We start from the raw sequence: 14005 nt of genomic DNA, 5'->3' as shown, positions 1-14005 counted from the left end.
AGACACCTCCCCCAAAAAGACTGCACTCACTTGTCCGTGTGAGCGTTTGCCGTCTTTTCTGCTTTAATATCAGAACCTGCGTTTCGTCTGTTTTACCGCTTCCCACTGTTTCAACCTATTAATTTGTTTATTCCGAGGGTTACACTGCACCAAAGAACGGGAAACAGGAGTGAACAGACGGAGAAAGAAGATACAAGAGAAGGGAAAATTCAAAGAAACCTTGATGCGACATCATTTGCACAAGGCCGTGTAAGCGTCTATTATATTAAACACTACAATACCATTATGCCCATCGTTTAAGGGATTAATATACCTGAACCAAGTCTACTATATTCTATCTACCCCTCAACCTGTGCTCCTCCATTTTCTTTCTGTCTCCCTTCATGTACATGCGTTAGCACCAACATTATAATGTCTTGGTATGTAGGTTCCTTAATATGTAAAATCACCTTTGCTTTAAATTATACATCAATTAAAGAAAGATAGTAAGTTTATATTATATACTGTACCCTCCTTCTGGTCACCAAGGTTTGTTTTTTTACCACCAAGATAAGCGCTTATGGTCAGGAACGTCATTTACCAATGTTACTTTTATGTACGAAGTACTTATTCCGGTCATTGTCGTGTATTACTGCTGTTAAGTGCCATGTATATGGACAGTGCTATACAGATAAGATACAGATGTAAGAAGATCAGGGAGGATTAACGCTGTGGGTGTTCATGCTTCTGAATGGGAACCCAGCGACATTAATCCTTTGACGGGCAAATACTAACCTCATGTATGAGCCATGAACACAGCTTCAGTCCCCAGCAGCTCTGAAGGGAACAAGTAGTCTCTGGTCTCCAACCCCTGGATGACATAGATGCCAAATATGGGTCCATTATGAAGTGGAATACCATATAACCATATTCAGTCATGAAGTGGCCTGGACAGTGTTAAATGTCCTGTCCAACATCCCTGGATGACAGAATAAGGTCCTATAGTATTCCCCCTCACACTGTAGACACATTCAGGCATCTACACCATCCAGGGGATTTGACAAGCCAGAGAGAGTCTCTTACCTTCAGAGCTGCTGGAACATGACAGGGACAGCAAATCTACAAAAGTTGTTAGACGTCTGATGGCCCAACAGGATTACGACTGCATGGTTCTAGTCGGAACAATCCTTGTGTGCTGCTCTTCCAATGCATCATAATATTTAGATAGCCAGTCAGTTTGTGACTTGGTCTCAAATACTCACATGTTGCTGCTTTTACTGAAGGAACAAGCCTTGTTAAGAGAGTTTGGTGCCTGAGTGGCTGCAGCTGCTCTCAGATGACATGTGATGTAGATCTAGGAAGAAGCACATTGTGTTCACATGCCAGCAGTATCCCCCAGAAGGTGCTGCCTATATGAAAGTGCAAGGAGAATTCTCACCATGGAGGCATCTATCCCAGTAAACCTGAAGGCATCGATCATGAACTGAAGCTTGTCTGGTTGAGGCCTCGGGGATATAAAAGCAGAGGAGGAATCCTCCAGTTTCCCATCCAGCAGGCACCTGTGGATTAAAGAAATGGTCATTCTTGAAAGTCATGGGATAAATACTAGTCAGATTAGGAATGCTGCAAATAATGCCATACCCATTCAGTGCAATAATCTCATAACCGGGGTTGGAGTTTACATCAGGAGACAATGTGGCCACACAGCTGTCAACATAGATGGTCATAGGCACATGGTTCCCAGTGTCAACAGAAGCTTCTATATGGAAGATGTCACCCAGCTGGAACACGGTGGAGGTTCTTTGAGAGCTCCAGTCATCTACAAGGTGATAGAAAGGGTTAAGGAAAATTCAGACCCCTACCCTTACAAAAAGGTCATGCACTTACCAGTCATTAGGAACAAAGAGAAGGACAGCTTTTCTTCCACAGACACTGTAGAACTAAAGGGAACCCATGTTGGTTTGATTGGCTTGCTGCTCACATTGTCGTATCTGCAAAGAAAAACCAAAGAATCACCAGCCACGTAAACCAGCTTGGGGCTTCATTTATTTTTAATCAGCAGGACTACAGTACATCAAAGTCTGAAACTTCTGATAGAAACAGATTGGAGTGCTTTATCTCCAAGTCAGATACTGTATTTTACAGTAGATTAAACTCACCCCAATAATTTCATAATTCCAATGTGTGTTAAGAACAATTACCTTGGTAGTAATTTAGTATATGGCAATTATTAAATGTCAATTGTGCTCCAACTGTTTATCAAATACTCACCTGGGGTAATAGCACTGGATGAGAACCACAGCTGGGTTGGTCCTGATGATGGGAGAGTTCCTTGAAGGGGTTGGGCTATAGGTCAGATTTGTGTTGTATACAAGCCAGTCTGGAGTCATCTGCAGGGAGGACAATGACAACAAGTCCTAAACAGGCAATATCACCAGTGATCCAAGAATTTGCATTCCCAACAGTTTGTCTTATGTAGCATAGACAACTTCTAGTACGGACTTATGCAGGACACATGTGCAGTAGTTAGTGAAGTTATTCTCCTGCAAATCCCATTTTCAGAGTCCCTATCAAATGTTGGAATGTAGACCTGAAAGTTCTCTATATAGTCCTTTCAAACATCTAGTAAAAAAGGGGGAGAGGGTGAGGGAGAAGGGCTGTGCTATTTGCTATGGAGTTATGCTGCTCCTGATCATACAGAGAAAACCCTCTGGGCTTTCACCATATCTGACAGGTTCTTTGGATGATTTAGTTACATCTACAGTTCTTATTCTTGTTATAGGTGACATGTATGGGTTTGACATCAGTAATAAAATAAAATAAACCCTGACAATACACTAAATGAACAAATCATTTGTTATCCCAAGTGCATGACTAGGACTCCTTGAAGGTGCATTTAAGAATCACTAGATCACTATGGTCAATCAATATCAGAGAATCTTCTAGTCCTTCAATTTAAGAACCAGGAGATCATGGTGTTTAAATAGTGCTGCATATCTACCCCTAATAGAAATCCATATCTGCCAGCTAACTCCAGCCAAGTCACCATAATGCTAGAGTAGATCACAGTACAGCAAATAGAACATCCCCTCATCAAGAATGCATGACCAGTGTCCCGATAACCATTTAAAGCTGCAGTTCAGTCTTTTTTTTAATTTATTTTTTTACTTCAATAGTTTCATGTGTGCAATCTCTAATTACCTAAAGAACTGTATAGCTGCAGGTCAATTCGTTCTCCATGTATTGATAGGCGAAATTTGGTGACATAATTAGACCTGGCATATGTTTTTCTTCTGCTTCTGTCTCAGTGGAAGCTCATGAATATTCATGAGCATTCCTGCACTGACATGTGCTAGAGGGAGGGCAGGGCCGACAAAGGGGTGTGCCAGGGCTTGTGACAGGACATGAAGGGGCAGTGCCTTAGCAAATGGCTGTTAAAATAGAATACAAGAAAATTGGTCTTTCAAAGTTGTTTTTTTAAAAACAGAAAATGCTAAAAGTATTTTCTCTTACGTCAGAACTGATTTATTAAAAAAACACACACGCAGGATATTGACTGAACTGCAGCTTTAAGTACATGCAAGACTATTGGGTCTGGTAATAACTACTGGACCAATGGATCAAGTTGAAGCTACTCTAATGCATTTATATTACAGGATGTATAATGCATTTAGAAATGCAGTGAGGTTTACAAAGGGTCACTGTAAAGGTCAAGACCCTTATCAGCTCAAGCTTTGTAGCTTTTTCTTCAGATCATTTGAATACAACCTACAGTTCCAGATCACTACAGTACTATCCAAATCATTTTGTATTCCTACTAGCTGGTCAGTAATAGCCAATTGTGGTCACATGTGACTAGTTGGTACTGTAGGTATAACTGGTTCTGGATTAGGATAAACACATGAAACCTGGATAGGATAAGACATCAGTTTGGATCATTATCCTATTGACAACTAGATTTAAGCACAATATTTATTTAATATATATATATATATATATATATATATATATATATATATATATATATATATATATATATATATATATATATATATATATATATATATATATATATATATATATATATATATATATATATATATATATATATATATATATATATATAAAACACACAAACAAAAAAACGGCAGTGGATATTCACAGTTGAGTGCAAATAGCCGCACGGCTATTCGCACTCAGTAAACATCCCAGCCTGGAATCGAACCCTTGTCCCCTTACGGCTATTCGCACTCAGTAGAACTTAACTGAGTGTGAATAGCCAAGCTGTTATGAACAGGTTTCTATGCCTTTATTCACCAGGAAAAAATCAGAAAGTCTTATAGCTCAGTGGTTATGCAGCAGGCCATTCGCATAGTGGACCAGGGTTCCATTCCTGGCAGGGATGTTTATTTTTTCCATTTTATTTTCTACTGAGTGCGAATAGCCGTGCGGCCTGGAGCATAACCACTGAGCTATAAGACTTTCTAATGCTTTTCTAGGGCACAGAGGCATAGAAACCTACTGACAGTACAGTGTTCCTAACAGCTCGGCTATTCGCACTCAGTTCAGTTGAGTGCAAATAGCCGCACGGCTATTCGCACTCAGTAGGAAATAAAATGGAAAAAAATGAACATCCCAGCCAGGAATCGAACCCAGGTTTCCCATACTAATGGCCTGGAGCATAACCACTGAGCTATAAGACTTTCTAATGCTTTTCTAGGGCACAGAGGCATAGAAACCTACTGACAGTACAGTGTTCCTAACAGCACGGCTATTCGCACTCAGTTCAGTTGAGTGCAAATAGCCGCACGGCTATTCGCACTCAGTAGGAAATAAAATGGAAAAAAATGAACATCCCAGCCAGGAATCGAACCCAGGTTTCCCATACTAATGGCCTGGAGCATAACCACTGAGCTATAAGACTTTCTAATGCTTTTCTAGGGCACAGAGGCATAGAAACCTACTGACAGTACAGTGTTCCTACAGCTCGGCTATTCGCACTCAGTTCAGTTGAGTGCAAATAGCCGCACGGCTATTCGCACTCAGTAGGAAATAAAATGGAAAAAAATGAACATCCCAGCCAGGAATCGAACCCAGGTTTCCCATACTAATGGCCTGGAGCATAACCACTGAGCTATAAGACTTTCTAATGCTTTTCTAGGGCACAGAGGCATAGAAACCTACTGACAGTACAGTGTTCCTAACAGCACGGCTATTCGCACTCAGTTCAGTTGAGTGCAAATAGCCGCACGGCTATTCGCACTCAGTAGGAAATAAAATGGAAAAAAATGAACATCCCAGCCAGGAATCGAACCCAGGTTTCCCATACTAATGGCCTGGAGCATAACCACTGAGCTATAAGACTTTCTAATGCTTTTCTAGGGCACAGAGGCATAGAAACCTACTGACAGTACAGTGTTCCTACAGCTCGGCTATTCGCACTCAGTTCAGTTGAGTGCAAATAGCCGCACGGCTATTCGCACTCAGTAGGAAATAAAATGGAAAAAAATGAACATCCCAGCCAGGAATCGAACCCAGGTTTCCCATACTAATGGTCTGGAGCATAACCACTGAGCTATAAGACTTTCTAATGCTTTTCTAGGGCACAGAGGCATAGAAACCTACTGACAGTACAGTGTTCCTAACAGCTCGGCTATTCGCACTCAGTTCAGTTGAGTGCAAATAGCCGCACGGCTATTCGCACTCAGTAGGAAATAAAATGGAAAAAAATGAACATCCCAGCCAGGAATCGAACCCAGCTCTCCTGTACTAATGGCCTGGAGCATAACCACTGAGCTATAAGACTTTCTAATGCTTTTCTAGGGCACAGAGGCATAGAAACCTACTGACAGTACAGTGTTCCTAACAGCTCGGCTATTCGCACTCAGTTCAGTTGAGTGCAAATAGCCGCACGGCTATTCGCACTCAGTAGGAAATAAAATGGAAAAAAATGAACATCCCAGCCAGGAATCGAACCCAGCTCTCCTGTACTAATGGCCTGGAGCATAACCACTGAGCTATAAGACTTTCTAATGCTTTTCTAGGGCACAGAGGCATAGAAACCTACTGACAGTACAGTGTTCCTAACAGCTCGGCTATTCGCACTCAGTTCAGTTGAGTGCAAATAGCCGCACGGCTATTCGCACTCAGTAGGAAATAAAATGGAAAAAAATGAACATCCCAGCCAGGAATCGAACCCAGCTCTCCTGTACTAATGGCCTGGAGCATAACCACTGAGCTATAAGACTTTCTAATGCTTTTCTAGGGCACAGAGGCATAGAAACCTACTGACAGTACAGTGTTCCTAACAGCTCGGCTATTCGCACTCTCTTCTGTTATTTACCTATTTTTTTTTATCATTTTAGACCACAGAACTACAAATATGCCACTTTATTTGCCAAACTTTTCATACATGTATATTGATATAATGTTTTTTCATTGTACAATTATGTATATTGTCTATTACCAACACCAAACAAAACAAGTATAAGGGACTTGCACACAGTCTTCTGTTAACATGTGGTCAATGGATCAAAACCATCTTCTGCAAAAAAAAATTGTGTTACTTATTTTGATCTTTTTATGAAACAGAACTGCAAAAATCCCACAATATTTGCCAAATTATGTATATATATAATTTATTTTTTAAACACGTTTTTGTAAAATGATTCACACTGTATATGGTCTATTAGAAACCAGACACTATACAAACAAGTGATTCTTTGATTTAGAATATGAAACAGAATTCTTAGAATGTTGCATGTTATGTTATGTTCATTAGAGTACTGAGTGTTATCACAGGATTGCAGTTATTAACTGTTAACGCATCTTTCTATCTATAAATTGACATATCTATCACATGTGAGGCAATCTTAGGTGGGAAATAATTGTACGCTCTCAATGACCACACTCGACCTATTGTCCCCAGATGTTACCAATCACATCTTGGTTTGCAGATCATCCTGTGCTCTTCACTAGGATTCATCTATCACCAAATAGTTGTATTTCCACCACAACAAAAGCAGTATTAATATAGTTCTTGTTCTGGCATCCCGTTTCTCAAGCAACTTCACGTAATAGATACCAACACTGATGCATAGAAAAAGAAGTCTTTTGTTTAGTGCATGAAACGACAATTAGTCATCAGACATTCTATTTTAAAATCTCATTAAATGTCTTGAAGGAGATAAGTGGGTACAATATAATCAGGGATGTGAATGTTTTCGGGGTTTTCCCGGCTACTTGATTCCATGGGCAGAACTAGTGAAGAAAAGAGCTGTCAGGTGGAAAACAGACGTCCCTGGGTGGGCTTGAACCACCAACCTTTCGGTTAACAGGCGAACGCGCTAACCAATTGCGCCACAGAGACCTTGGGTGTTATGTCGAAAGTGGTTGTAATAATGTTCATAATTCACTAACCATGTTGATGATATATTTCCCTACCAAACCTACCATGAATGAGTCCATACTATCTGCATGACGAGTGTGTATATCTGCTATGATCTCGTTGGTGTTAAGAGGGGGTTACCCACCCGGGTGCTGAAGTTTTACATATATAAAAGCAAGTACATGCCATGTCCCTGAGCTACTGAAGTTGCTCATTTGATCTGTATGGATTTTATTTTTTGAAGTCTAAATGTGTGACCTTCACATTAGACATGAATATCACTGCGAGAAAACATTTCTTTTTCATATGAGATCATGTTTTCGAGCAACTTCCAGTAGGTTTGAAATAGCAATATTCAATCATAATTGTTATTTCACAGTCAGGTCACTGGTGAGAGAGGAGATATCATGTATTTGGTCCCAAATACACCTCTGGCTGAAGCGTTTGCATGCAGATACACTGCAAGTGGTTGTTTGTGGAACTGCAAGAGATTCTTTCTAGTTCACAGTTGAATTACCATATTAACTCCCACAATCCATAGCACTGAACCAGCTCCTGCATTTGGCTAGCCACCATTGTAATGAGGGCTTCTTGTGGGCTGGTGGTTTCACTAAGCCAGTAGAAAGTTAACTTTGCGCAGTGGCAGTATCATAGCCCATGAGGTTAATCCGAGGCGTGATTATTGCTAGTTGAAAACTTTTCCCAATACCCCGCTGTGATGACTTGCAATATAGTCAGCATTAGCAATTTTTGACAGTCTCACGAGAGACTGATCTTTGTGTTTAAATATAGACAATGCCATTCTTTAGGAAACTAAGCCAAGCTGGAACCAGGTGAGATGATAACCTACCCCTATGATGCAAAGTATCACTAACAAGATCATAAAATGCCCTTATGGAGTATGCAGCAAGGAAAAGAATTGGCCAAACAATTGTGGAAGACTGTACGGATTACCGCGCTCCTCCTCCCTTTACAAGGGTCACTGCTGATGGTAAAACCATTGGCCTAACGTGTATATATATATAACGTATATATATATATATATATATATATATATATATGGAAAACAAGAGAACAAATCCTTCTCTCCTACCAATTTGGGCTCAAATACCATACTAGTGTCATGTTTACATTTACAAGGTACGTCTGTGTGACAAAGGAGTCATTTGGTTGCATCTTTTGACCAAAACATGATTCAAGCCTGCCCACCTCATCAAGGTCTTGAGCAAGAACCTAAACGGAACATATGTCATTTCTTAATGTTCTGTGGACTAAACTTTGTGAGATACGGGAAAATGCCCTGAAGACTGGCATACAAATGAAAAATGTAGGAGTAGCCCCTGGAATAAGTATGCATTGTAAAATAATTCAATAACAATTGTTATTGCACAGTCAGGCTTTCAGGTCAAACCAATGAAACATATACCGATGAAGTCTCTCTGAGACGAAACGCGTAGAGATTACTATGTGGAGGTGATATTGTTCAATTGTTTTTTCATCACTCACTACCTTTGTACACAGCATTTTATTGTTTTCTTTGGATGTGTATCTCAGCCGGTCATTCATTGCGTGCATGGGAACTTTCTCCGGTTGAATCCAGTTACCTCACTGAGTTCTCGCGGCATTTGGAGCCGAGAACTCACTGTGTGACGCCTGATTGAGAGGAAAGCGGCGTCCCTCGTGCTCCCCTGGTCCGGAGGCTCTTACAAAGGTTGCCACAGTTCACCTATACCGGACATTTTACTGAAGTCATCCGTCATCTGGTTTCTGCGTCTGGCTGATTTCCGGAGGCACTTACAGAGGTTGCTGTAGCCCATTTAGACCGGACACTTCACCGAAACTACCCATCATCTGGTTCCCGTGCCTGGCTGGTTGAGTTACACTCATAACTGCTTTGTATTCTGCTATGTTTGTGAGTGTGTATTTTTAAATCCTTGACTCCATAAATTTATTGTTATACTTTTATACGCTATGAGTGCGCCTGTTTTTTTTTGTGTTTTTATAGATATATGTATATCAGTCTTCGACAAATACGGTCCCGTGGACGCCCGGGGCGACTGCATTTTACCCCCTGGCGAGTTGTTTCGGAGGAGCAGCATTTTGGCATTCTCCTCCTCCAACTGCACTTAAAATGGCTGCGCAGCTAAAGCAGCGCGCCACATGAGCAGTGTCAGCCCTCTGCCCCCCCCCCCCTCAGCCTCATCCTACAGGAGCGTGGGAGGGGCGGGGCACCGTCAGGCAGGAGCCACCAGGAGTATTGCGGGGCCTGAGGGGAGAGTGCTCCTGATGGCAACATCAGGCAGAGGACATGAGGCGGAGTCAGCGGCAACAGGACCAGGTACATGGGGATGGGACACACACGCATACACCAACGCACCCCCCCCTCCTGCAGAGCCGAGGTAGCTATCCTGGGCCAGGAGGCTGCGGTGGGCCGAGCCCCAGCCATCCCGGTGCTGTGTCCCCCCAGGTCCCCGCTTTCCCCCCCGGTCCCCGTGTCAGCCCGCGGGGCGGGAGGTGGGAGCGGGGATGTCCCCTCAGGTCCCCGCTTTCCCCCGGTCCCCGTGTCAGCCCGCGGGGTGGGAGATGGGATGTGCCCCCCTTTCCCTGTGTCCGACCGCGGGGCGGGAGATGGGAGCAGGGATGTCCCCCCAGGTCCCCGCTTCCCCCCGGTCCCACAGAGCGGGAGATGGGCGGGAGGGAGCGTGGTGGTGGTGGTGCTGGTCGCGGCCTTTCCTCTCTCCCCCCCAGTGTGTGGAGAGAGAGAGTGTGTGTGTGTATGGGAGTGTGTGTGTGTGTGACACCAGAGGTGCCCCCCAATCAGTCACCCCCTCCCCAACCAGTATCCCAGTCAGTCACCCCCCCAGTCATTCAGTCTCCCCCCCAGTCAGTCAGTCACCCCCCCAGTCAGTCAGTCACCCCTCCCCCAGTCAGTCACCCCCCCAGTCAGTCAGTCACCCCCCCCCAGTCAGTCACCCCGTCTCTCTCTCCCTGGTCTCCCCTGTCTCTCTCTCCCTGGTCTCCCCATCTTCCCTCTCTCTGGTCTCCCCCATCTCCCCTCTCTCTGGTCTTCCCAGTCTCGTCTCTCTCCCCTGTATCATCTCTCTCCCCTGTCTCGTCTCTCTCCCCTGTCTCTCTCTTTCTCCCTCCCCTCTCTGTCTCTCTCCTCTCTCTGCCTCGCCCCTCTCTGTCTTTCTCCCCTCTCTGTCTCTGTCTCTCTCCCCTCTCTGTCTCTCTCCCCTGTCTTGCCCCCCTCTCTCTCTCTCTCTCTCTCTCTCTCTCTCTCTCTGTCTGTCTCTCTCCCCTCTCTCTCTCTGTCTCTCTCCCTCTAGGTCTCTCTCCCCTCTCTTTCTCCCTGTCTCTCTCCCCTCTCTCTCTCCCCTCTCTGTATCTGGATATCTTATTTACCCTATATATCTTAACTGTCCTATACTACTCCGAAATAACCTATACTGCTTTCTTCCAGATTTGCCTCTCAAGCTTCAAATGGGAGACATCGGAATCCCCCCTAACCCAGAAGACAGGTAGGGAACGCCTCCCCTCCAACTTATAACATTGTGGGAATGAGGTACCTGGACATTGAGGGACTGCGGATCAGGTAAGATCCCAGGTGGGATTGCTGCTTTAGATATTGTGAAGCGGGGGCATCCAGACACTGGTAAAGGGTGCAGGAAAGTAGTCATTCACATCTGGCTTTTTTTTGTAAATCCGACATTTACACACACGCACGCACGTGCATGCATGCAAGCGCGTAACCAGGACTAATTGTAGTATAATGTAATACAATAAATAAACTTATTTCAATAAACGAAAGTTGTTTTTACTAGGAATTTATTCAATTTATTTATTTTTTAAAGCAGGGCGGGACTAGGTGGCGAATAGATTTTTTTGTTCGGCGAGTAGATTTTTGGGTGATTTGTCGACCACTATATATATATATATATATATATACAGTGGTTGACAAATCACCAAAAAAATCTACTTGCCACATGAAAAAATCTACTCGCCACCTAGTACCAAACGTGTGCTGCTTGGGCCAATATTTACTCGCCCGGGGGTTAAATCCACTCGCCCGGGGCGAGCAAATGTATAGGTTTGTCGAACACTATATATATATATATATATATATATATATATATATATATATATATATACACAAAAAGATAAAATCCGCAGCACACTCAAAATGAAAAGTTGTTTAATCCACGATATACATCAGGCAGTCACAGAAACTCTAGCAGAGTTTTTGTATATATATATATATATACTGTATATATATATATATATATATAAAGCAGAACATAGCCGTGTTAGTCCAGTTGCGATAGTGCAGAATAAATGAGTTCTTCAGTATTCGGTGATACCTTTTTTATTGGACTAAATTTATGTCATAGGACAAGCTTTCGAGAGTTCTCTCTTCTTCAGGTCAAGCAAGAACATATATAGAGGGATAGCTCAGCTTGTATATTCAGGTATAGAGATAGTTTATTCTTTACATATACAGTAGAGATACGTATCTCTGTTTTTTATAGGGAGACAGCTCAGTGTCTATATTAGCTGTACCAGTATATTATGTCTTCCCACAGGCTTGAGCGCAGACCCCCCCTTCCTGCAGATCGCTCATGCCCCCTGATCCGAGGGCTCTCCAACGACTCCAAGGCCCGTTGCCAGCAAACAAAATCACCAGCCCCCCTGGGTTATTCCCATAATTGAAGTAAAGCTCGTTCCCATGGAGGCCCAATAGCGTCTCATTGGTGCAGCGCCAGCTCAGAGCCTTGGCTCCACAGGGTAGGAACTGAATTGCCAGGTTTGGTTGGGGTTTGTTAAACACTCCCAGGCAAAGCCCTGCCCTTACACTCAGGAGCTGGGCCCCTGGCAGCCAGCGAAAAAGTCGGGTGGAAGACAGGGGGAAGCATGTGGCGGCTGTTATCTCTAGGCGGCCTGATGAGGACGAACGCACATCAGCACATTTATTGTGGGCCTCATTATATATGAGGAAGGAGCCTGCATTGGAGAGAGGGAGAGGGGTAGTTACAGATGGGACTCAGCACTCTATAGCTCTAGAGGTGTCAGATTAGACACCATTGCTCTCACACACTCACCCAGAGCCACGACCCTTTGTTGTTCCTCTTTCAGCGCCTCTATCTCGGTGGCCATAGCAGAGTCTGCAAGAGATACTCATTGTCACTATACACGGTAGAACATTCTTCCTTTTGTATCTCCTTTGGTGTTTCTGATCATGCAACCCATTAAATCTGTCACTGTCATTGGTTCATTTTCCTCCTATGTTGGACTGACCCTGCAGTTCGTTAAACATCTCACTTTCATTAGATTACTATCTCTAATCTATAATAATCTTTTATTAGATTACTTTGTCCCTATCAGGGAACCCCCCAAACATGTCATTACTTCACTTTACTCCTACGTGGAACTGACCCTTTAACCCATTAAATCAGTCACTGTCATTGGTTCAATTTACTCCTATATTGGACTGACCCTGTAGTTCATTAAACATCTCACTTTCATTAGATTACTTTGCTCCTATCTGGGAACCCCCTAAACATGTCACTGTCATTAGTTCACTTTGCTCCTTCATGGGACTGACCCTTTAACTAATTAAACTTGTTACTGTCATTAAGTCACTTTGCTCCTTCATGGGACTGACCCTTTAACTAATTAAACATGTCACTGTCATTAGTTCACTTTGCTCCTTCATGGGACTGACCCTTTAACTAATTAAACTTGTTACTGTCATTAAGTCGCTTTGCTTACAGTACAAAAGACTGACCAAGTGTAACTATATAGTCCTAGAGGTATACTTACACTTGGTCAAGCCAACCACCAGTAAGCCAAGGATCAGTGCCAGGCTGATGGCCAGCGCGGTAAGCAGAGTGTTGCGCCGCCAATGCCGTCCTGTAAACAAATGAGGGTTAAACATATGACTACCGATCCATGATCCCTATCTCCCCAACTCCCACTTTCTGCACCCTAATAATAATGACTGAAAGGAATTCAATGCTAAAGTAAGAATGGAAAATCCAGGGCACTTCAGATTTGGTACACTAGACCACCAAAAACTTTTCCATTGCCCCGGACAGAGTGTTGGATCTTGACCCCAGGTAACTGAGTAGGTGAGATGGAGGGGGGTGAGGGAGAATGCACTCATAATCTTACCTAGCTGGGGGGAACTAGTCATCAAAGATGGAAAACAGCAGAGGGGAGCTTGAGGCCCGGCAGCCAGATAAGAATGTTTAGGCAAACTTCTTGCCAGCCGTACCTAACAGGGGGTGGGGAGAAGGGAGTTCCCAGCAGTGGAGGGCCCGGTGGCTGGATGAGGAAGTTGGCTCAACTTCCAAGCAGCCTGAACTTCTGACATCAGCTGGCTCGGACCTCTGAGCCGTTGTGACTGGGACATTTGTTCCATCTCTCCGTCCCTTTCGGCGACCCTGACCAGCAGTCTTGGCTCCACCCCTTTACCTTTGATTGGAGAAGCAAGCCCCCAGTGCCCTCTTGGCTCCATCCCCTTACCTCTGATTGGTGGGGCTCGCCTCCAGCGCAATCTTCGTTCTGCCCTTTGACTCCCTCTCACTGGCTCATATATACTCTCTTCCTGAAGGTATATATCGCTGTGCTCTTAGGGGA

At 43.6% G+C, this 14005-nt stretch overlaps 1 protein-coding gene and 1 non-coding gene across 2 annotated transcripts in view; one reads left to right on the top strand and one right to left on the bottom strand.

The window, feature by feature from the left end:
- Positions 1-14005, bottom strand: part of LOC142486159 (uncharacterized) — an 83781-nt gene that overhangs the window by 68629 nt on the left and 1147 nt on the right. The window contains exons 2-9 of the mRNA XM_075584817.1: positions 13187-13276; positions 12466-12528; positions 12048-12304; positions 2251-2369; positions 1867-1970; positions 1621-1798; positions 1418-1538; positions 1242-1333 (exon numbers count right to left, since the gene is read on the bottom strand). Of these exons, the coding sequence (XP_075440932.1) occupies positions 1242-1333; positions 1418-1538; positions 1621-1798; positions 1867-1970; positions 2251-2369; positions 12048-12304; positions 12466-12528; positions 13187-13276 (1024 nt within the window). The remainder of the gene's footprint in view (positions 1-1241; positions 1334-1417; positions 1539-1620; positions 1799-1866; positions 1971-2250; positions 2370-12047; positions 12305-12465; positions 12529-13186; positions 13277-14005) is intronic.
- On the top strand, positions 7995-8135 carry LOC142486161 (U4 spliceosomal RNA). The gene has a single exon (XR_012798828.1). It is a non-coding gene; the product is annotated as a U4 spliceosomal RNA (small nuclear RNA).

Source organism: Ascaphus truei, unplaced genomic scaffold (genome assembly GCF_040206685.1).
Source record: "Ascaphus truei isolate aAscTru1 unplaced genomic scaffold, aAscTru1.hap1 HAP1_SCAFFOLD_759, whole genome shotgun sequence".
Classification (NCBI taxonomy): domain Eukaryota; kingdom Metazoa; phylum Chordata; class Amphibia; order Anura; family Ascaphidae; genus Ascaphus; species Ascaphus truei.
This window is presented reverse-complemented; position numbering and strand designations above follow the sequence as displayed.